Source organism: Dendrobates tinctorius, unplaced genomic scaffold (genome assembly GCF_039654945.1).
Source record: "Dendrobates tinctorius isolate UK_male_01 unplaced genomic scaffold, ASM3965494v1 ptg000069l, whole genome shotgun sequence".
NCBI lineage: Eukaryota > Metazoa > Chordata > Amphibia > Anura > Dendrobatidae > Dendrobates > Dendrobates tinctorius.
The window spans coordinates 33778591-33801906 of record NW_027361737.1 but is presented as its reverse complement, the minus strand read 5'-3'; the positions used below and the strand labels follow the sequence as shown (position 1 = coordinate 33801906).

The window sequence follows — 23316 nt, the reverse complement described above, 5'->3', positions numbered from 1 at the left end:
AAAATTTGGCCTGCTCAGGAAGGTGAAAACAGGCTGGGGATGAAGGGGTTAAGGCAGTGTTAACATGTTGTGGCAGTGACAAATGCGCTTCGACTGCAATGTGTGAACATGGCCCAAATTGGCCATATACATTTGATAGCTGATGGCCAAGTCTACATTCGGCCATCAGCTATCTCTCTCAACTCCGAGCTAAACATGAACGTTCATGTGCTTTCAAGGGGAAGAGGATTGAAATCCTAAGTCAAGTGACTCTAGTATCTCTTGATTAACAAAAGTATCCAGCATTAAAATCTCAACACCAAACCTTTATCACCCCCAACATCAATTGTCAGGTGAGACTTTGGAGATGGTTGTCCCATCCTAACGATATTGATGGGTTTGGATGGCTTAAGTGTAATGTGTATGAGGACCTTAAGGCGACAGTACTCCATGGCAAGGAGTGTCATACCTTATGGTTGCAGTAAATAAGGCCACGTTCACATGCGCAGTATTTGTAAGCCAAAATCAGGAATGGGTGAAAAATGCATAAGTGGTGCATGTGTTTCCATAGGGTGTTCCTAAAGTCTGGACACATAGGAATTCTCATTAATTATGTTTAGTGTAATTAACTATAAATAGAAATTTGCAAAGTGCATCAACCTTTGTGTTGCACATGATGGAAATCATATTGAAGAAGTTATATAATATTCCAATAGAATAAAATGTCAAATTTAATTTCTTCAAAATATGTATTTTCTTTCCTATGTGTCCAGACTGTAGGCACACCCTGTATTATACTTTTCCTCTGACTGTTCCACTCCTGGTTTTGGCCTACAGATAATAATATAAAAAAAACTCAACAAATACTGAACATGTGAACATGGCCTTATTAGAACGTATTGTTATTATGTTGTAACTAACACTAACCTTAAGGCCACGTAAAAGTATAATAGAGACACGTCACCACTTCTGTATTTATCGCCCACTCCTGGTTTTGGCTTAGGCCTCTTTCACACATCAGGTTTTCGCCGTCAGGCGTGATCCGGCGCTTTTGACAGAAACCGGATCCGGCAATGTGTCGCGATCCGGCGTCTGGAAAAAACGGCTACTGTAACGTTTTTTGTCTCCGGCGAAAAAGCCGGACACGCCGGGTCCGGCGCGTCCGGCTTTTTCACACAATGAAAGCCTATGAGCGCCGCAATGCGCCTGATCCGGCGAAAGCCGGATCCGGTGGCCGGATCCGTTTTTTTTGGTCTGAGCATGCTCAGTAGCTCTGCCCACAAGACATATATAAAAGCAAGACAGTGGGACCCACAGCCACACCCAACATGCCACCCAAGAAAGCAACCAAGCGCAGCAGGAGAAGGCAGGAGACCACTGCAGCACCATCAGCACCACCACCACCCCAAATGGAGCAGCAAATGGAACATGCTGAGGAGGGGAGGCCAGCAGCAGATGAGAGACGGTAATTATCAAATCCCCCATTCCTCCAAACTAGGGCTATTGAATATCAAGATATTCATTGGCCCTTTGTTTCTCTTTATTCAACAGCCGCCCAATAGATGCAGCAGCAGCAATGGCAGCAGCTGGAACACCACCCACAGGCATGGAGTGTGGCCACCAGGAAGACAGCACATCATCTTCTGGGAGCCCTCCCTCGCATCGTCAGCGTTTGACGGTAAGTTTTTATTTCCAAAATCCATCATCTCTGTAATATATGTCTATTCATTGCCTTTTATTTCAAAACAGGATTCACAAGATGAAGAGGAGCTCCCAGAAGAAGGAAGGGGTGGACAGACACTTGGAGTGGGTTCACAATTGGTAAGTTTTTTGCATCAAACGCAGAAACACAACATCACACTACACACAACACATAGAAAACAATGTTCTGCAGACCACACACAGCAAACAAATGCCTACATCCAAAGACATAATATTTTTTGTTTTCTTCTCTAGTCTTCCCAATCTGGTGCTCGGCCAAGAGGTCCTCGCAGTGCCTCCCAGGGTCGTCGGCGACAGCAACGCGGCGGTCACCAGCGTGTAAGTATAAATATTTTTGCTTTGTTTTTTTGCACTTTTTATTTCATTTCTTTTGTGGAGGCTAATTATGTTATTTTTGTCTTTTTCTTTAACAGCCTTCACAGCGTGCTCCCGACTCTGACGGTGAGGATGGAGGACTCGATGTGGACCACCTCATCGATCTCGTCAGAGAAAGGGAGCCGCTCTGGAATATGGCTGACCGCCGCCACGCTGACCTTATCGTTACCCGACGACTCTGGGAGGAAATCTGTTCGCTCCTTGTGGGCCGCTGGGAGGACCTCGATGTTCGGGCCCAGATTAAAGAGCGTAAGTATATACAGTACCGGTTGCTTGATGTAAACCAGTGTTTCCCGAACTCCAGTCCTCGTGGTCCCCACGGATCATGTGTTCAGGATTTCTATTTACTATGGAAATCCTGAAAACATGACCCCTGGGGACCATGAGGACTGGAGTTTGGGAAACACTGATGTTGTATACTAACCACTCCTTTCTCGTTTCAGGGAACAGAATTGTGAATCGGTGGCGGTCTGTGAGGGATCGTTTCAAGAAGGAGTTCAATAAAGAGATGCGGGCCCCGAGTGGATCTGGAGGACGCAGGAGCAAGTACAAGTACGCACGAGCCCTGTCGTTCCTCCGGGAAACAATAGTCACTAGAAGGTAAATATTACACACCACATGTGAAAAAAAATGTTAGATGTAACTTTTTTTTTTTCAGCCAGGGCCATACCATGTCAGTATTTTAATTGTTTTTTTTCTCTGTATTCCACAGCACAGTGAGCAGCACTCGGGAGCCTGCACGATTGGACCCTTCTGAGGCGATCCCTGAGGAGACCGGCACCGAGGGACACTTCGACCGCCCCGGTACATCTGCACCTTCCCAGCCTTCCCACACATTCGACCCATCTGTCCCATCCACCAGCACAGGAGCATCGTGGCCGCCTACATTACATGAAGCTGCTGGTGAGGAGATCGCTTTCCCTTTACCCCACCCTTCTGCCCCTGCCACCTCTAGTACACCTGCGGGTACTGGGCGGCAGCGGCAGAGGGGTCAGGAAAAGAGTTATGCGCCAGAGTTCTTGCATCTGAATGCATCTTTCCAGAACTGTCTAAAAGTCTTGTCAGAGCAAATCTCCGCAGGCTTTCAGCAGATCAACTCCAGCATTCTGGAGGTGAAGACACTTCTGCAAACCATGCATTTAGAAGCAAGATCTTCGCCAAACCACACCTTTTTCAGGTCTGTTGTGGAGCGCATGGCAACACTATCTCCTACCCAGCAGATGCATGTAATGCATTCGTGCCACAGTGCTCTACAGCAGGTTACCTCCCAACCTCCACCTCCCACCACTGTAGTTCCTCCACCTGCACCCCCTCCAGCCACTTTCCATCCTCCCCCTCCTATTACATCTGCACCCCCTCCAGCCACTTTCCATCCTCCCCCTCCTATTACATCTGCACCCCCTCCAGCCACTTTCCATCCTCCCCCTCCTATTACATCTGCACGCCCTCCAGCCACTTTCCATCCTCCCCCTCCTATTACATCTGCACCCCCTCCAGCCACTTTCCATCCTCCCCCTCCTATTACATCTGCACCCCCTCCAGCCACTTTCCATCCTCCCCCTCCTATTACATACCAGCAACCTCACCAGTACCAGCAACCTTCCCAGTACCAGCAACCTCCCCAGTACCAGACATCTCCCCACTTCCAGCAACCTGCCCCGTACCAAACTCCTTCCCCGTGCCAAACTCCTTCCCCATACAACTTTCCATCAACATCATCTGCTCCTACAGTCCCTGCCCAACCCTCCACTCCACCGCCCACCACCTCTTCTGCCTCCCACATGTCCACCCATTCTGTAGCTTTTTCCACACCATCACCTCTAACTGTTCCTTCCCCACCACAATCCCAGTCCTCTCTCCACACTCCCATTGTCGAAGTGTCCCGCAGCCCCTCCAGCAGTATTTCCACCCCACACTACACCGAGTTATGTTTTTTTTGTAATAAAAATGCCCATTTGGTTGGTTTCAAACCTTTATTAAAAAAGTTTTTTTAACTTTAAAAACAGTTTACACAAAAAAAATATTTTAAATAAAAGTTAAATTATTGTTTACACTGGTTGTCTGTCATTTCTTTCTGCGGCGAAATATGTTTAAAAAAAAGGTTAAATACAGGGTATTTAAAAGGTAAAAAGGTATTCAAAACCAGGTATATAACTGTGGGTAAATTTTAGCTTTTTGCCACAGTTGTGTTCCTGGTTGTGTTTGAAGCAAAGTATTTCACCTGAAAAGTTGTGTTTATTGTTGGTGATTTCCTAACAATGTACACAACTTTTGTTAAAAGGTGAAATACTTTGCATAAAACACAACCAGGTACACACCTGTGGCCTAAAGCTAAAAATAGTAAGACCATGACAAGATAGCCAACTTTGGTTGGCAAAGGTATATACTGTTGGTCCAGAAGGTACACAAGTTTGGTTAGGGCACAAATCTTTCACACTCTGTCATCCTGCCAGTGTACTCTGCCTTGAGGTGACATAAAGTATAGTGCAAAATTGTCCCTCATTACTGAAACCGTCACAGAACTTCTAGTGGTAATATTTCCAATGACAACATCCATCTTCGCCAGTAACTTGCTCTTCTCTCCAACCTGCACTTTCTCCTCTACAACCTGTCAAAGAAGGGCTGTAGGAACATGCTATATATAGTTTTCCAGTAGCCAATCCCGTTCGGAAGGCCACAAGGGTCAATTTTAAAAACCAGATCCGGCGTAATCCGTCGAAAAACGGATAGAAAAACGGATGAACCGGATGAGACGGATCCGGTTTTGTCTGTCAAGAACAAGACGGATCCGGCAGAAAACCGGATCTGGCACATCAGGTTTTACAAAACATTTGCCGGATCCGGCATTCCGGCACGACGCTGGATCGCACCTGACGCCGAAAACCTGATGTGTGAAAGTAGCCTTTCAAATACTGAGGTAAAAAACTCACCAAATACTCAACATCTGAACGTGGCCAAAGAGAGTGAATTAAATAGGAAAAAAAAATGTGACGTAGCCTGAAGTGGCATGAACCTTTCTAGAACCTCTACATTAATTATCTCGTTCCTATACTAAACACGTACAAGCTGGAGAATGCTGATAATAGACCATGGAAGCTGCAATGAATTGCAAGAGGGTCTAAAATAATAAGTAAAACCTTCTGCAATCTCCACATGTTCTTATACGTTCACCCATCAGACAAGGAGTGGGCGAGCGCACCATGTAACAGGCTACCAGTGAGTGCGTCCAGCTGTGGAGAGCCCAGGGTGTGTGCAGAGATGTCCAGCAGTGGGTGGGAGGTAGCTTCTCGCATTGTGATAGAATTAGGAGGGGCTCAGTGAACAGCAGGATTTGAGTAACCGCATCTCTCAGTCACTGGAACCAGAACACACTACACCTCCAGCCTCCACAGCAAGCACCCCACTACTCCCCAGCAATCATGCCCGTTGACTTCAATGGCTACTGGAAAATGCAAAGCAATGAGAATTTTGAGGAATATCTGAAGGCACTTGGTGAGTCAGGTTCAGCGTCAGGTGTCTTGTTTTTGGCAGAATCGTCCCCGCTGTGCAGTTAGAATAGACATAAAAGGTTTTGTTTGACTTTCAATGGATCAATGTACAACCCCGTTAACTAGTGAAAGGGCTGAGTCCTCTGTACATTGCCATTTCTCGTGATTCGTGAAGCGCTCGGGCTTCATTACAGACACAGGAATGTTCTTCCTTAATCTAAAATTCCAACTTTTGGTTCCCCCACAGATCTAGTATTTCACCGCTCTGATTAAGCCCGCTGATCTTCACTCTCTCTTCTACACATTTTGGCCTCTAGAGAAATCTTTGTACAATTCGTAGATTTTTGGATAATTTTTACTTTTTGGCACTTACCCACACGTCATATAACTTGCTGCCTTTATAATACCATAAATGTGTCGCTGGCCATGTGCAATCGTAAGGGACGTGGTAACAAAGAAGTGATGTCGGAGCCTGTAGTATGGGTTTATACCAGAGGCTGCGTAGAGAAGGAGTAAATTCTTTATTTTAGCTCTTTAGGACGGAATTATTTCCTCATCCTAATGACGTGACATAAGTTAGGGCTCATTGTAGAATTCAAACCTATTATTGTTTATGAGGCTGTTCACATCCGGGGTTTGTTTTTTTGTTTACAACCTCTAAAAGAAAACGTAGACCTGTCCGTTTCTGATCTAGTTTGCGGGCGCATCTCAATGCGTCCGTGGAAAAATTGGATCACACACGAGTGGCATCTGAACGCTGTCTGTTTTTGGTTTAAAGGGTCGGAAACTTGGAATTTTTTTTCTCATTTTCTGCATCCTAGAAAAACAAACTGAAAATGGATGAAAATCGGATCTAGAGCGCTGTTGAAAAATGGCTTAGAGAAAAAAAAAAAAAAAAACTTTGTGTAGGGAAAAAAATGGATTTCTGAATGAAGCTTAGACTAATAATAACAATGTTATTTCTATAGTGCCAACACATTCACTTTACATATTAGAGCGGACTAAGTTTACCGTTTGGCCAGTCACGTTTGCAAATTCCAGATGTCATTGGAATCCTGATCATCTGTGTGCGCTCATCCTCGTTGCAGACGGGCGTATGTTACGTGCCACTCTTTGTTTGCAAAATGGCTGAGAAGTGCGTTTTGCGCTCGTGTGAACTTGTCCATTACATCGGTACGTTTGCGTTCTGTGCCCGCGGATCGCACATGTACCAATAACACATATGTCCGTGTAGGTGGGTCTAGAGACCTGGGCTGACCTAGATCCCTCTGGAGCTGTCAGTTCGGCTCTTTAGACCCAAGATTGAGCTTTTACCCATAATCCCGGTGCACAAATGCATGCATAATACATCTGGGACTCAGCTAGTGTTAGCATAGTATTAGTCACAATTTAGCTCCCTATAATGGCCGCGATATCAACTAGCCTCTGCGATTAAACCGAGATCATTTAAAAAAATCCTATAGGTCTAACTTTGTTTTCGGCCTCTTTCACACATCAGTATTTTTGATCAGTATTTCATCAGTATTTGTATGCCAAAACCAGGAGTGTCTCCAAAACAAAGAACAGACATCAGACTTTCAATTATATTTTTTCTTGGTAAGTTCCATTCCTGGCTTTGGCATACAAACACTGACCAAATACTGACGTGTGAATGAGCCTTTAGTGAAAGCGACAGGTCAGGGTTTTGTGCTAAAATGCTTCTTAATTATGGCCAACTGTTTTCAGGTTTGTTTCAATGAAGTAGGTTTACATGCAGTCCTATGTAAAACTACTGACAGCCTAACCGTTGACTGAGTTGTGCTACATGCGTACATATAGAGATTAACCCTCTGATGCGTTTAGTGATCTATACTATATAAAACTAAACCGAATATCCTCCACATGGCTGTACCGCATGCTGCCCCGCGCGTAGTCAATGTTATCAATTATATCAAAGGGACTCAAACAAAGGCACTTAGAGACGTCTCCGTCCAGCTCTGCAATGTGCAGCTAAGAGTTCCAATACTGGGTCATTACCACCAGTCATTGCATGGACTTGTGTCTTCAGCGCTTATTTCATGGGTGCATGGTAATGGTCTTTGTTCACACAGACGCAGCATCAGTCATGCGCACCCAGGCCACAATGCATGCACGCACACGTATCTCTGTATTATAAAGTGCTGCCAAATACATACCAGGCTATATTCTGATGTAAAAATATTACTACAATGCTTAACTAATTGATCCCAGCTTGTAAATGTAACAAACATGCAGATAATAGAACCTAATATTTAAGACAGGGGAGGGGGTAGACACCAAATATGCTTTATTGCACTTAATTATCATGTACACAGTCACATTTTATAGGTTTTACAAATTATCATCCTGTTCCCAATTTATTTCTAATGCCTGTTTTCTGGCTTTGAAGAGGCCGGTCTGCCCTGAATGCTGTGTCAGGACAGGAGGAGCTGAGCTGCAGGGGCGCAACTACAATAGGTGCAGGGGCTGCAAACCTTAGGCTTCGTTCCCATGATGAGCTTTTATCTCCTTTTCGACTCAGGAAAACACGCAGCGTCTTACAGTTCCAGCAAAGTGGATGGGATTTCTAGACCTCTCATGCCCACTGTACTTATTTACGCTGCATGAACTGATCTGCGATCCGAATCATGTCAGTTTCTCTGAGTTTTCTGTGCAGATTTTTCCCTATGAACTTACATTAGATGCGAAAACGCATATAATCCTCACCTACGTATGTCAATAAAGTTCAGTGAATATTAAAATACCAGAAAGTTTCAAAAACAAGTCAGCTTTATTTAAAGCATAACATGCCAGACAAAAATCGCAGCATCAAAAACGCAATAAAAACTCATGTTAAAAAAAAACGCACAAAAATTCAATGAATAAACACAACTAACCTAACCTAAATAATAGGTGCAAAAATAGTGCATGAATTCTGCAATATCAAAACTCATGGTGGAAGTGTTGCCTACGGGGCCCAAAATGTCTGTTTAACCTATAAGAAAAGACCAATACTATTAAAAATTTGCAATAATTAAAGGCCCCATTGAACTTATGCATTGGGGCCCATGAGCTTCAAGTTGCACCATTGCTGAACAGACTAATATACTAAATCACTTTACATAAAGCTCTATGATTTGTATAAGTTGAAATTCATTGAAAAGTCCAATATTTTTGAGCTACAGAGTCCAGTGGGCGGTCCTAATTAGTGATTGGCAGCTATTTCTGTATAAGAGCTCATTCAGACGTATGTAAATCTCATGGACCGCAATATACAGACTGTTCAAGGGTCTCCTAACTATAGCATCACACCTTCAAATATTTTTGAGTCTGTTGATCTCGGGTCAGGAGACCCGTGGCCAGTCTGTGCATTGTGGTCCAAGATCCATAGACCTCTGCAAGGGCCCTCAGACTACCTTCACATATCCATTTCTCCATTTGTGTACCAAATGAAAACTGACCTTTTAGTTATGAGTTGATGGAATTTTTTGTGTCATTGAAAAACCACCAAACACTCCTTCTTTGAGGTTTTTGTAGGAATTTTTCTTTGCCTAAAGCATTTTTGGAAGAGTTTTTGATGATTTATTTTTTCTTAAGTGTTCTTTGCAGCCTTTTGATTGGGCAGGGCCTGGTTTTCGAGAGGTTTTCTTCCCGATCACCTTCAAAGAAGGAATTTGAGCTTTCTTTTTTCCACCAGATGTTCCGGTTTACATAATCGCTGTTGCATCTATTTTTTGACATTCTTTAGACCAAGGATTATTCCCACTGAGACCCACAGTAAGGCCAGGTTCCCATTAGCGTCTGGCATTCGGTGATTCTCTCATGTGAGAGTATTGGATGCGATATGCTAATGACCCTTGGCTCCTGGCCTCTCTCTCATGAGAGAATCTGAGCACAGCAGGAGACGGAGAAATTAATTTCTCCATCTCTTCCATTGCTGGCGTCCGCGGGAATCGCACTGCATTTTGGTGATATCCGAATGCAGTGCAATGTTTTATAGACTTTTATGGGTGCGTGAGATCCAATTCTCGGGTGCAATCACAGCATGCTGTGATTGTTTTCACATGATGAATTGGCATGAGAAAATAAGCACAGATGTGAGCTGCCCTATAGAGAAATATTGGGGCAAGTGCAATATGATTTTTTTTTTTATCGGACTGCACTCGCTCGTCCGAATTTGATTGCAAGTGCGAATGAGCCCTAATTCAGAGTTTGGGGCTATGGAATCCCATTTTGAAGGGGGCAGAGGTGCACATGCTCAGCCTCTGCTCTATTATTGCCAAAAGATCACAGAATCTAGAGAACATACCGTACGTAATATTTTGTGGAACAATTATAATCATTGGTAATGGGGTGTTTGAAATAATACAATACATAAGCAAAGAGGTAAAAGGAAAATATAAAGGTAAAACCTTGAGGTTGTGTTAAACCCTAACTTTAATAGAGGATGAGAGGTCACTAAATTATGTTCCCACTGCCCTGAGACCAAATAAAAAAGGGATGATTTCTATCAGTATCCCAAGTGACATATTCGGCCATAATATTTGAACTATTTTAGGCACGATAGCCCCCAGAATATTCTACTTCCATTAGTATGGAGAAATCTGTTCAATTCCACCTCATCCCCCCGATTGGTGGAGTACATGGAGCGTTGGTTATTGTCCTAGAATGGACAGTTGAGGGTGGTGCCCTCGAGGACATTAGGTTACCACTTCTTATGTGGCAACAGTTCACCTTATTTACCTTAGTACACCATAATGGTCTCGGCTTATCCCTGATGTAAGACCTTTTTAAGCTATGTGCACACTGAATCTTTTATTGCTGAGTATTCAGAGCAGAAACTTAGCGGAAAATCAAAGTTTCTGAGGACTTTTGAGAGGGAGAATTTGAGAGTTTCCACTCAGCTTCTAATTCAAAAACTCCTTGAAAACCTTAGTGAGCACATAGCTTATGGGTTGCGTTCTTGTCGTCAGGCTGTGCAGTATTTTTATGTGTATTTTTCACCCACATTCATATCAATGGGTGAAAAGCGCTGCAAAAAAAAAGATGAAAATTTACAAAAACATAGCAGGTCCAAAAGTAGGTGCAGAAAAAAAAAGCGTGCAAATGAGAGTTCAGAAATCTGAATTATTATGCTAGTCCTATAAAATGCACCAGATATGCTGCATAAAAATTGCTGGAAAATCACTGCAGAAACTCCACGTGTGAACATACCCTTATACTAGCCATAGTGGTAATCATCCCAGTTTCCTAGAGACACAATAGAGAACTTGTATTGTTTCTTGACTTTCTATGTCAGTGCAGATGAACAATGAATTTCTTACGACCAGTCAATAATTTTGTAGGGTCATCTGTAGGTTGTAAAAGTTGAATGTCACCACTGAAGATAACAGATAAGATCATGGGCTATTTCCTCTTGGACATTTTGGTATATTTTCTTTTAGCTAACCCTTCAGTGATCGCATAATTAGTACATTATCTTCTCCTCGCTCACACCAAGCCATATTTGCCAGGAGTCCTAGTTTTCCACAACAGACAGGACTAAATAATTTATTTTGATACCGAGAAAAACATCTCTGGTTCTTAAAGTTCTCGCTGCCCTATAGCTTTATGACTTCATGGATAGACATCTCTGTAAAATTCTTGACGATGTGCACACATTACTGTAGTTTTATAATAATGGTAAATAGTAGGAAAATACAGTTTGGTTTTCACGTACAAATCAATAAAATTCTGGGTCGATGTGCTGTCCATTTAAATAACTGACTGCAGATGCCCCCGATTTCATTAGGAAGCGCACTTCATGAATCAGGATTAGGAAGCGCATTTCATGAATCTGGAGAATCGGAGGAGGGGAGTATGTCTCGCCACAAATCTTACACCAGTCCCTGCTGGTGTAGGAATGTGGCTTGGTGAAGGGCATTGCTCCTCGTGAACTTGACGAGCGGCAGTCACAACAGAACGATGGCGTCAGAGTGTCAAAAGTTGCACAATTTTAGCGCTGCCTCGATTTGCATCAAAAATGTTAAACTTTTAATAAAAATTTAAGACAGAATACTGGTTTTAAAAGCTTTTATTAATCAGGCCGTGTGTGTATACAATCGATGAATATGACCGCCCACTGGACTCTTGGCATACAAATTGCAGGGATTTTAATGGGTAAAGTACAAATTGATCTGACAGCTATCTACAGTGTAAAACACAAGTTGCACTAAATCTTTTCTCACAAATGTCTATAATTTCTTCTTTATTCATTGCAATCCCCACTCATTTGAGGCTTTCCGGTCCAGTGGGCGGTCTTGCCAGTGATAGACAGCCTTTTCTGTATAAGTGTGCCTACAGAGATGGCTGTCAGTCACTGATCTTCTCAACTTTTTTTGCCCTATAACAATCTCCCTGCAGATCAGATACCACGTTCGATGTGACCGGTTTAGTAACATAGCGGCTATGTGCGGTTTTGTCATCAAATGCAACTTTTTCATTTATGTGCTTATTTTGAACACCCCATAATGATTGTTACTTACGCCTTTGAACTGACTGTTGCTTTACAAAATATTTGTGCCTCTACAGTTTATTGCTGATCATGCACAATAGATGTTTGCTCACCATGTGCACTTTTGGCTGCCAACTATCGCGCCCAGCTTTCCCACTACTAAGCCCACCAGGATCAGCTGAGTATGCATGTTCATTTCAATAGGGAGAAGGGTATAATCTCATTATGTCAGGAAACAAAGGATCAGGTATGCGTAAATCCAGCATGTCTGATCCTAGATGAACCCCACATTCGTCACTTATAAAGCTATGCTCGCATTGTGGCATTCGGCCATATTTCCAGCGAGGCAAATAGGATTTTCTAGCATACTGTTCACATGCTGCAGTAATTACATATCGTCTGGTCTTACATAACTGTATATTGATGTCCAATAAAAATTTTTTACTGTAGTACTGTGTTAGCCAGAAAAATCAATCTACATACTTTTATGCCCAAGAAAAGACAAGTGTTCTAGGCATGATACCTCTATTGGCTAAGTATAAAAATTATAATTTCTCCATAGAATATTATCAGTAGCATATGGTGTCGTAACCTGACTGAATGCCGGATCGGGGCAGAATTTTTTTTTTTTTTTTTTGCATAACTCTAATGTAATAATAAATTTTATTTCTATAGCGCCGACATATTCCGTAGCACTTTACAATTCAGAGGGGATTTGTACAGACAAGAGACATTACAGCATAGCAATAATCACATAGATCATAACAAATACCAAGAGGAAAGAGGGCCCTGCTCGCAAGCTTACAGTCTATGAGGAAAGAGGTAGACACGAAAGTTGGATGGTAACAATTGCCCTGATTGTATGGACAAGCCATAATGTTAAGTGTGTAACAGTACAGACACAGAGGGCTAATGGATGCATAAAGCATGTGGGAACATGATGCGGGGAACCTGGTTATGGTAAAACTTTTGTCTGTGCCACACAGGGATAGATTAGGTTAATGTGTTGAGGCGATAGGCCAGTCTGAATAAATGCGTTTTCAGGGCACGCTTAAAATTGTGGGGATTGGGGACTAATCATATTGACCTGGGAAGTGCATTCCAAAGAATTGGCGCAGCACGTGTAAAGTCTTTGAGACGAGAGTGGGAGGTTCTGATTATTGAGGATGCTAACCTCAGGTCATCAGCAGAACGGAGGGCACGGGTAGGGTGGTATACTGAAACAAGGGAGGAGATGTACTGTAGGTGTTACTCTGACAAATATTCCCTACCTAAACATTGCACAGATAAAGCACACCCCGTATCGTAACATTGTGCCCAAAAGCAGTAACCTTTTTCACTTGGATAAAGCCCCCGGCACACAACAAAAATTACATTTTTCAGGAATGGGGTCTGTTTCAGTGCAGATAATGAATACTCTAATAGGCAGTCAAGAATCTTTTAGGCTATGTGCCCACGTAGCGATTCTGAAGCAGAATAAACCTGAGCAGAATCGCACACCCTGCTCCCGGGAAAACGCATGTGTTTTATGACGCGCGTTTGTCAAGCGTTTTTGCATGCATTTTCCTAAGCGTTTTTGCCAGTATAATTGATGGTATGCAGAATCGCAGGCGATTCCGCAAAATTAATGAACATGCTGTGTTTTTAATCGCTAAGCGTTTCCGCAACGGTTAAAAACACACCATTGGCACAACATGTGCGTTTTTCATTAAAAGACAACTGGATGCTTTTCTTAAGCGTTTCTGCAGCAGAATCGCTTGTCTAAAAGCGCTGCAGAAACGCTTAAAAAAACGCTACGTGGGCACACAGCCTTAGGGTCATGTGCATGTCAAGAAAGGTGAAGGTCACCACTGGAGTCCAGGGCATGACCTTGGCCTTCTCTATTGCCTCATGTTCATTAGGTTATTACATTTGGTTATTGTTAACCCTTGAGAAGTCAAATAAGATGTTCCTTTATCCTCCCTCATGCCAGTCAGAATTGTATTTGCCTGGAGTCCTAGCAGGGACAAACTGGGACTGAAAGTCAGCCCTGGCATTTGAAATCACAGAGGCCCGTGTTGTCCTCGCCCCTGAACCCCAGACAGGGACATATTACTAATATTACCCTGCCTGGAGGAAGTCATGATTTATTACAAGACCATTATTTCTAGTAATACCAATAATATTGCTATATAAGATTAAATAATTATAATATCAAATTTATAATATTGCAGTATAATAGATAAATAGAAACAAACCATAACCAAATATTACCAGCATATACAATAATACTAATATATAATAACACCATATTATTAATAAAAAATACAACCATACTGATCGTTAAAGGGGTTGAGGTTAAAGTGAATGTAACTTCAGACTTTTGAATCTTCATAGCGCACATTGCTGGCATTGGAAGCGGGCCATCATGGCTTTGCTAATTTGATTTGAAGTGAGCTGAAGCGCCCCAGAGGCCGTGGGATACTCAGTACCGGGTCAGTGTCTTAAAGGGGAAGTGTCGCCGCGGCAGAGACCCGATCCGTGGCCCCAAATGTTCATGTAAAATAGTGGAATTGAATAGGAATAAAGTTTGTATGAATAAGTTTGTGATGCCACCTGTGGTATCTGGTCAGAAGGGGACCAGCGCTGCAGTGCAGATCCTCTGGGACAGATGGCATGATGCAGCCGAGGTGTAATAGCTCTTCACAGGCAGAGTTGTAGTCCCAGGGCAGTTGAGATGAGTTTGGAGATGGTGATACAGTGGGGCAAAAAAGTATTTAGTCAGTCAGCAATAGTGCAAGTTCCACCACTTAAAAAGATGAGAGGCGTCTGTAATTAACATCATAGGTAGACCTCAACTATGGGAGACAAACTGAGAAAAAAAAATCCAGAAAATCACATTGTCTGTTTTTTTTTCATTTTATTTGCATATTATGGTGGAAAATAAGTATTTGGTCAGAAACAAGCAATCAAGATTTCTGGCTCTCACAGACCTGTAACTTCTTCTTTAAGAGTCTCCTCTTTCCTCCACTCATTACCTGTAGTAATGGCACCTGTTTAAACTTGTTATCAGTATAAAAAGACACCTGTGCACACCCTCAAACAGTCTGACTCCAAACTCCACTATGGTGAAGACCAAAGAGCTGTCAAAGGACACCAGAAACAAAATTGTAGCCCTGCACCAGGCTGGGAAGACTGAATCTGCAGTAGCCAACCAGCTTGGAGTGAAGAAATCAACTGTGGGAGAAATAATTAGAAAATGAAAGACATACAAGACCACTGATAATCTCCCTCGATCTGGTGCTCCACGCAAAATCCCACCCCGTGGGGTCAGAATGATCACAAGAACGGTGAGCAAAAATCCCAGAACCACGCGGGGGGACCTAGTGAATGAACTGCAGAGAGCTGGGACCAATGTAACAAGGCCTACCATAAGTAACACACTACGCCACCATGGACTCAGATCCTGCAGTGCCAGACGTGTCCCACTGCTTAAGCCTGTACATGTCCGGGCCCGTCTGAAGTTTGCTAGAGAGCATTTGGATGATCCAGAGGAGTTTTGGGAGAATGTCCTATGGTCTGATGAAACCAAACTGGAACTGTTTGGTAGAAACACAACTTGTCGTGTTTGGAGGAAAAAGAATACTTAGTTGCATCCATCAAACACCATACCTACTGTAAGGCATGGTGGTGGAAACTTCATGCTTTGGGGCTGTTTCTCTGCAAAGGGGCCAGGACGACTGATCCGGGTACATGAAAGAATGAATGGGGCCATGTATCGTGAGATTTTGAGTGCAAACCTCCTTCCATCAGCAAGGGCATTGAATATGAAACGTGGCTGGGTCTTTCAACATGACAATGATCCAAAGCACACCGCCAGGGCAACGAAGGAGTGGCTTTGTAAGAAGCATTTCAAGGTCCTGGAGTGGCCTAGCCAGTCTCCAGATCTCAACCCTATAGAAAACCTTTGGAGGGAGTTGAAAGTCCGTGTTGCCAAGCGAAAAGCCAAAAACATCACTGCTCTAGAGGAGATCTGCATGGAGGAATGGGCCAACATACCAACAACAGTGTGTGGCAACCTTGTGAAGACTTACAGAAAACGTTTGACCTCTGTCATTGCCAACAAAGGATATATCACAAAGTATTGAGATGAAATTTTGTTTCTGACCAAATACTTATTTTCCACCATAATATGCAAATAAAATGAAAAAAAAACAGACAATGTGATTTTTCTGGATTTTTTTTTCTCAGTTTGTCTCCCATAGTTGAGGTCTACCTATGATGTAAATTACAGACGCCTCTCATCTTTTTAAGTGGTGGAACTTGCACTATTGCTGACTGACTAAATACTTTTTTGCCCCACTGTATAGTGCGGAGTGAAGGATGTAGCAGTGCTGGATTGGTGACGTAGGAAGAAGGCAGATGATGCAGTTAAATGCTTTTCCAAGACTTTACTTACAGTTCTGGTGTGCACAGATATCCGCTTTGGTGCTGTATTCTCCAGGTGAGGGGTCCAGCCAACTTCTAAATAAGATGAAGTACACCCTTCTAGCACTCCCTGTCAGTATGTACCTTCCCTGGCCGTCTCCACAATGCTGCTTTCTCTTGCCAGCACCTCACAGTTAGCGTCCCAGGCCAGCTGCTGCAAATCCTGTCAGATGTGTACAATCCATTTCTTTGATCCTATATTGCTGCCTTTCTGGTGGGAATAACTGTGGTGAGTTGCTGTGGCCCGTAAAGTGACCACAACTGTCAGCTTGCTAGTTGAGTTCGGTGTCCATTCCACTAGGCTAGGGACTGAGACCCTTTTGTGACCTGATTCTTCCTCCACATGACGTCTGTCAGTGTGGAATGAGCCCACGGGGAGTACACTCCACCTGTGCCTCCAGAAGAACCACTTTTCCTTCCAAGGAACTTTCTGTAAAAGCCAATCAGTCCAACAACTCCTATTAACTGGAGCTGCTGTAGACTCATCTTGTCTCCTTCCCTCCCTCTGAGGGAACTCTCCTCACATCCTACAATTCTCCCACTCTTCACCTAAACTCCGCCCACCTCCCAACACCCTTCGTGTACCAAGCAGGGGCCATAAAGGGTGCTCTGCTATTCTACGGGTGTCAACATCACTGGAGGAAGATCTAGCTAGTCCCGTGTTTGAGACTCTTAAATGAGGCTCCACGGACTTTATTTGCATATTCTACGGGTGTGTGAGATGCAGGTGTGGCATGTGGTCAGGTGCCTCCATCTTACCTGGTTGTGGGATACCAAACCTTTGGGTGAGGTGCAGTACCTCTGTGGCGACTGAACCCTCAGGGGCGCCACAGAGCCGTTGCACATTTAGTTAGCACGTGACCGCATTTCTGCAAATCGCATACTTGCGGTAAAGTGATCAGTGGCGAAACTACAGTAGGTGCAAGGGCTGCAATTGCACCTGGACTCTGGAGCCTAGGGGGCCCCAAAAGTCCCTTTGACCTATAAAAAAAGACTAATCCTATTATAGACTTGCAAAAATTGTGGGCCCCATTAGAGATTTTGCTTTTTTTGCCAATGAGAGGTGACATATCAGAACAGGGACCCAACTTTGAAGGATGCCTTGACATGGCAATTGTGCTTACATATGTTGGCCAATCTATGCACAAAGTCCCTTTTTTTTTTTTTTTTTTTTTTTTCCCAATGTATTTTACGTGGCAATTTTGCAGATGAATATTTCATATATACACTAAATAGAGCCTTTTTTTTTCCTTTTTTCCCTTTTTCTGTAGCAGTAATGCAGTTTCAATGTTCTAGAGTAATCATTCTTGGTAATTCATGGTGAAGCTGTGAGCGGGTTGCAGGATGCAGTGACGGACAGGAGACAGAGCAAGTGTTGGCGTATTTTTCTTTAACAGATATGTACTCCACGCAGGGAGATATAGGGTTAAACGGGGATAAGGCAGGTAGTAAGCAATAAAGGGTATGCAATTTGGACAAAATGAGGGGGCAATGACGGCAGCGGTTCTTAAGGTATCACTTATCCGTTTTAACGACTTCCAGATTATAGAGTCCACGAAACAAGCGTTGGCGCCAACAATGGTCAGCGCGGGGTTAATCCAGTGTAGTCCTGAAAACAACGACGAGCTGTGTCCTTCCGGCAGCGGTGAATCTCTGGTGTCTCCTGCGGGATCCTCAGTCCAGCAAGGGCTGTGGAGGGTAACACACAGGCCACAGCAATGTCGGTGCCCAACGTGGCCCGACAAACATGCACCGGAGGGGTCAGAATTCAGTTCACTGTCACATACCCGGTACTTCTTAGGCTGCACACGTGCGGTACGTGCCCGGAGCGTTTGGCACCTTGCTTTGCGGGGGCAAATGGGCACATAGTATTTCTCAGTTCACAGTCTCTGCAGGTGGCAGACATGTTCACAGTCTCAGACATGCCCCCTGCTTCTAAGTGCAAAGGTTGGTCCCGTCCTTTAAGTTTTCCCCCGGACAACAGAGGAGACAGCCCCGACAGTTTCACACCAGGCACAAGAAAGATGCCCCCAGCCTGATCCCTCTGCTTACACAACATTTATGGTTTTTCATGTTACCCTGTTGGTGCTGGCTTCGGCAGATCGAAGACAAAAGGGATGCCCATGGCCTGCTGGGGTAGGTGATGAAGTCAGCGACTTTGTGCTGTCGCAACTGGGAACAGTGTGGGAGTCTTGAGGATGCAGATCCTGACAACAATGTTAGCAGCCAAGGTGGCCCAAGACCAGACAGGCCCTTCTGGCATTTGCCAGAATTTCCAGATGGCCAGTCCGGCTCTGAGTCCTAGTACACCGCAACATACAGGGCTAAAGAATTTGACTCTCTCATACACATTAGAGCTTCATATTATCTGCCCAATGTTTTGTCAGATCACACTCAGAACAATTTTAATCTATGGAGCCGTGCACATGTCTGATTTTTTTTTTTTTTCCCCTCAAATGGAGCCGTTCCAGGGGAAAAAAATCACTGCATATCTGAGTTTGATCCGATATTCGGAGCTGTTAGGAGCCCCGCACTGCACTTGCTCACTGAGCCAGTGCGGGTGTCCTGAGTACAAAGACAGTGCTCAAAGATACCTGTGGAGCAGGGAAGCAGTGGTGACGATGCGTGCTTCAGAGATCAGGACCTGAAGCGCATGACTGCTGGGGGCGTGGCCTAAGCTCCACAGATCTAGGAACTGCAGGGAAACTCCTAGAAAGGTAACTACAGGACAATGTTACCAAGGGGCATAGACAGACAGAAACCAGATGAAGCCAGGGTCAAAGCACAAGATACCAATACAGTAGCAAAGGGTTAGACAGAATGGATAGTCAGGACGTAGCAATAGGTCAGAAAACCAGAACGGGCAATAGACGGTACAATAGGGACAAACTGTAACGGAGTAACGATAGCCAAGCCAGGAGGTCAGAACAGGAGAAGACAATAGTACTAAAGCGAGAAACGGAGTACAGAGTGAGGGAACAGGCCGGGTCATACACGGGAATCAAACAAGCAATGCAGAATACACGCACACCAGGGGTCAGACACACCAGAACAACAGTATAGCTGACAAAGAACCCTGGTAAAGAGTGAGTATAAATACCCCTCCCAGATCCAGAAAGAGGCCACGAACACTTAACCCTGTGAGTGCAGGGCAAGAACCCTGTTCAAACCATGACAGGAGCGCACTCCACCTTGCAAGTCAATAAGAGTGTGGAGATCATCGGGCTGCACTCCAATGACATCTCAGTGCAGTCTGATTTCCGTGCGCTGACACAATGGAGAAGAGGGAGAAATCTTGATCTCCATCTTTTCCTCACAGTGTGCTCCGAGTCTCTTGTCCGAGAATCAGATCACACTACAGTATGCTGACACTCTGATCAGCATGTGATCTGAGTGTCATTTGTATAACGGGCCCAATTCTCTCAGATGAGGCAATCTATGATCGCATGACCCTGGCCTTAGAGTAACGCCGGGAGAGAGAGCTTCCAACCGAATCATGGAGAAGCACATCTCTGGTCTTATAGCACACTGTAGCATATCATGGACAGATATCCCAGTATACAGATAGATGAATGAACCAGCTCACCTGCCTTGGCTTAGTGGTGCGTGGAAGCACAAATTCCGCGTAGTCTCGCGTCCAAAAGTCCAACAAAAACATTCCAACACTCCAATTCAGCTTCCAAATTTTTGAAAAATGTATTGGACATAAAAACAGAAGGTAATGGACAAGCCACATCATTGGTGCGGCTTGTCCTTTATTTTCTGTTTTTATGTCCAATAAATTTTGCTAAAATTTGGAAGCTGAATTGGAATGTTTTTGTTGATCCAAGTGTACAATTTGTGATGAGGTGCACACATTACTGGGGTTTTATAATGGTAAATCCAGGAGTAAAATACTGTTTTGTAATTCACTAAATACCATTAATAACACAACAGTGTTTCTAAGGACTAAAGTAATCATCCTGGTAATACCGGGATTAATCTTGTGTGCTTGGATAAGTTACAGTAACTGCACAGAGCCATGTCATACGTGCTCCATATTTGTAAGTACCAGTGAGATGGTTGTAGGATGCCCTCACACCCAGGGCTGTGAGGTACTCTGTACCGGGCCCAATGGTCCTCAGTGGGAGATGTCACGGTAGCTGGGACCCGGCCCCTTGGCCCTGGGCGCCCATTGTAAATGTTCAGTGTGAATGTGTAAGTCGTGACGCCACTTGTGGTGTTCCGCAATGAAGATGTTAAGGGCTGTAGTCCCAGGGCAGTGTAGGTGAAGTGACACTTAGATGGTGTAGTGTCAGGCGCAGGGGATGCAGCAGTGCTGGGTAGGTTGACGCAGGAATAAGTGGAGGACACCAGGGCATGTAGTTCCAAAGCTTTACTCACGGTCTGTTGTGGCACAAGAGCCCGCATCCGTGCCGTGTCCTCCGGGTCAGGAGCTCAGCCAACTTCCAGGCAAGATGAAGTACTCCTTTCCAGCGTCGGACTGGAACACCTTGGGCCCACCAGAGAAAATCATTCTTGGGGCCCACTATGTAGCTGCATAGAGTTAAATACCAGACCACCAATTGTGCGGTAAAACACGCTAATATCTGGGTATAATATAAGGTTGTACATGTCTTAATTATGTAGCAGGAGTTGGGGTAGCCCCCTCATAGAATATAAAGCAGCCCCCTCATAGAATATAAAGCAGCCCCCTCATAGAATATAAAGCAGCCCCCTCATAGAATATAATGTAGACCCCTCATAGAATATAATGCAGCCATCTCATAGAATATAATACAGCCATCTCATAGAATATAATACTGCCCCTCTCATAGGGTATAATGCACCCCCTCATAGGGTATAATGCACCCCCTCATAGGGTATAATGCACCCCCTCATAGGGTATAATGCACCCCCTCATAGGGTATAATGCACCCCCTCATAGGGTATAATACTGCCCCCCTCATAGGGAATAATGCACCCCCTCATAGGGTTTAATGCACCCCCTCATAGGGTATAATGCACCCCCTCATAGGGTATAATACTGCCCTCCTCATAGGGAATAATACACCCCCTCATAGGGAATAATGCACCCCCTCATAGGGTATAATGCTGCCCCCCTCATAGGGTATAATACTGCCCCCCTCATAGGGAATAATGCACCCCGTCATAGGGAATAATGCTGCCCTCCTCGTAGGGTATAATGCTGCCTCCTCATAGGGTATAATACTGCCCCCCTCATAGGGAATAATGCTGCCTCCTCATAGGGTATAATGCTGCCCCCTCATAGGGTATAATACTGCCCCCCTCATAGGGAATAATGCACCCCCTCATAGGGTATAATGCTGCCTCCTCATAGGGTATAATACTGCCCCCCTCATAGGTAATAATGCTGCCCTCCTCATAAGGTATAATGCTGCCTCATCATAGGGTATAATACTGCCCCCCTCATAGGGAATAATGCTGCCCTCCTCATAGGGTATAATGCTGCCCTCCTCATAGGGTATAATGCTGCCCTCCTCATAGGGTATAATGCTGCCTCCTCATAGGGTATAATGCTGCCTCCTCATAGGGTATAATGCTGCCTCCTCATAGGGTATAATGCTGCCTCCTCATAGGGTATAATGCTGCCTCCTCATAGGGTATAATGCTGCCTCCTCATAGGGTATAATGCTGCCTCCTCATAGGGTATAATACTTCCCCCCTAATAGGGAATAATGCACCCCCTCATAGGGTATAATGCTATATAGATATATAGATATAGAGTTAGATAGATATAGATAGAAAGATAGATGTAGAAATAGATAGATATAGAGATAGATAGTAGATAATGGATAGAAAGTAGATAATGGATAGATATAGATAGAAAGATTCATAGAGATAGATAGAGATAGATATAAAGATAGATATAGAAAGAAATATAGATAGATAGATCGATAGGTAGATAGATATAGAGATAGATAGAAATAGATAATGGATAGATAGATATAGAGATACATAGCTATAGATAGAAAGATATAGAGAGATAGATAATAGATAGAGATAGATAATAGATAGAGATAGATAATAGATAGAGATAGATAATAGAGATATACAGATATAATAATAATAATAATAATATAGACATATATAGATAGATATAGAGATAAATATATATAGATAGATGGCTATAAATAAAAATAGATATAGAGATAGATAGATATAGAGATAATAGATAGAGATAGATAGATATAGAGACAGATAGATATAGAAAGATAGATATAGAGATAGATATAGAGATAATAGCTAGATATAGAGATATGTATAGAGATAGACAGATATAGAGTTAGAAAGATATATAGATAGATATAGAGAGAGATATAGAGATAGATAGAGATAGCTAGATAGATAGATGGATAGATAGATATAGATAATAGAGATAATAGATAGATGCAGCGTCGGACTGGAACACCTTGGGCCCACCAGAGAAAATCATTCTTGGGGCCCACTATGTAGCTGCATAGAGTTAAATACCAGACCACCAATTGTGCGGTAAAACACGCTAATATCTGGGTATAATATAAGGTTGTACATGTCTTAATTATGTAGCAGGAGTTGGGGTAGCCCCCTCATAGAATATAAAGCAGCCCCCTCATAGAATATAATGTAGACCCCTCATAGAATATAATGCAGCCATCTCATAGAATATAATACAGCCATCTCATAGAATATAATACTGCCCCTCTCATAGGGTATAATGCACCCCCTCATAGGGTATAATGCACCCCCTCATAGGGTATAATGCACCCCCTCATAGGGTATAATGCACCCCCT

General features: G+C 43.6%; 1 protein-coding gene across 1 annotated transcript in view; it reads left to right on the top strand.

Annotated features, from left to right (window-relative positions):
• Positions 1-5327: 5327 nt before the first annotated feature.
• The window catches only part of RBP1 (retinol binding protein 1), an 80892-nt gene continuing 62903 nt past the window's right edge, over positions 5328-23316 (top strand). The window contains exon 1 of the mRNA XM_073581315.1: positions 5328-5568. Within this exon, the coding sequence (XP_073437416.1) occupies positions 5496-5568 (73 nt within the window). The 5' untranslated portion in view covers positions 5328-5495. The remainder of the gene's footprint in view (positions 5569-23316) is intronic.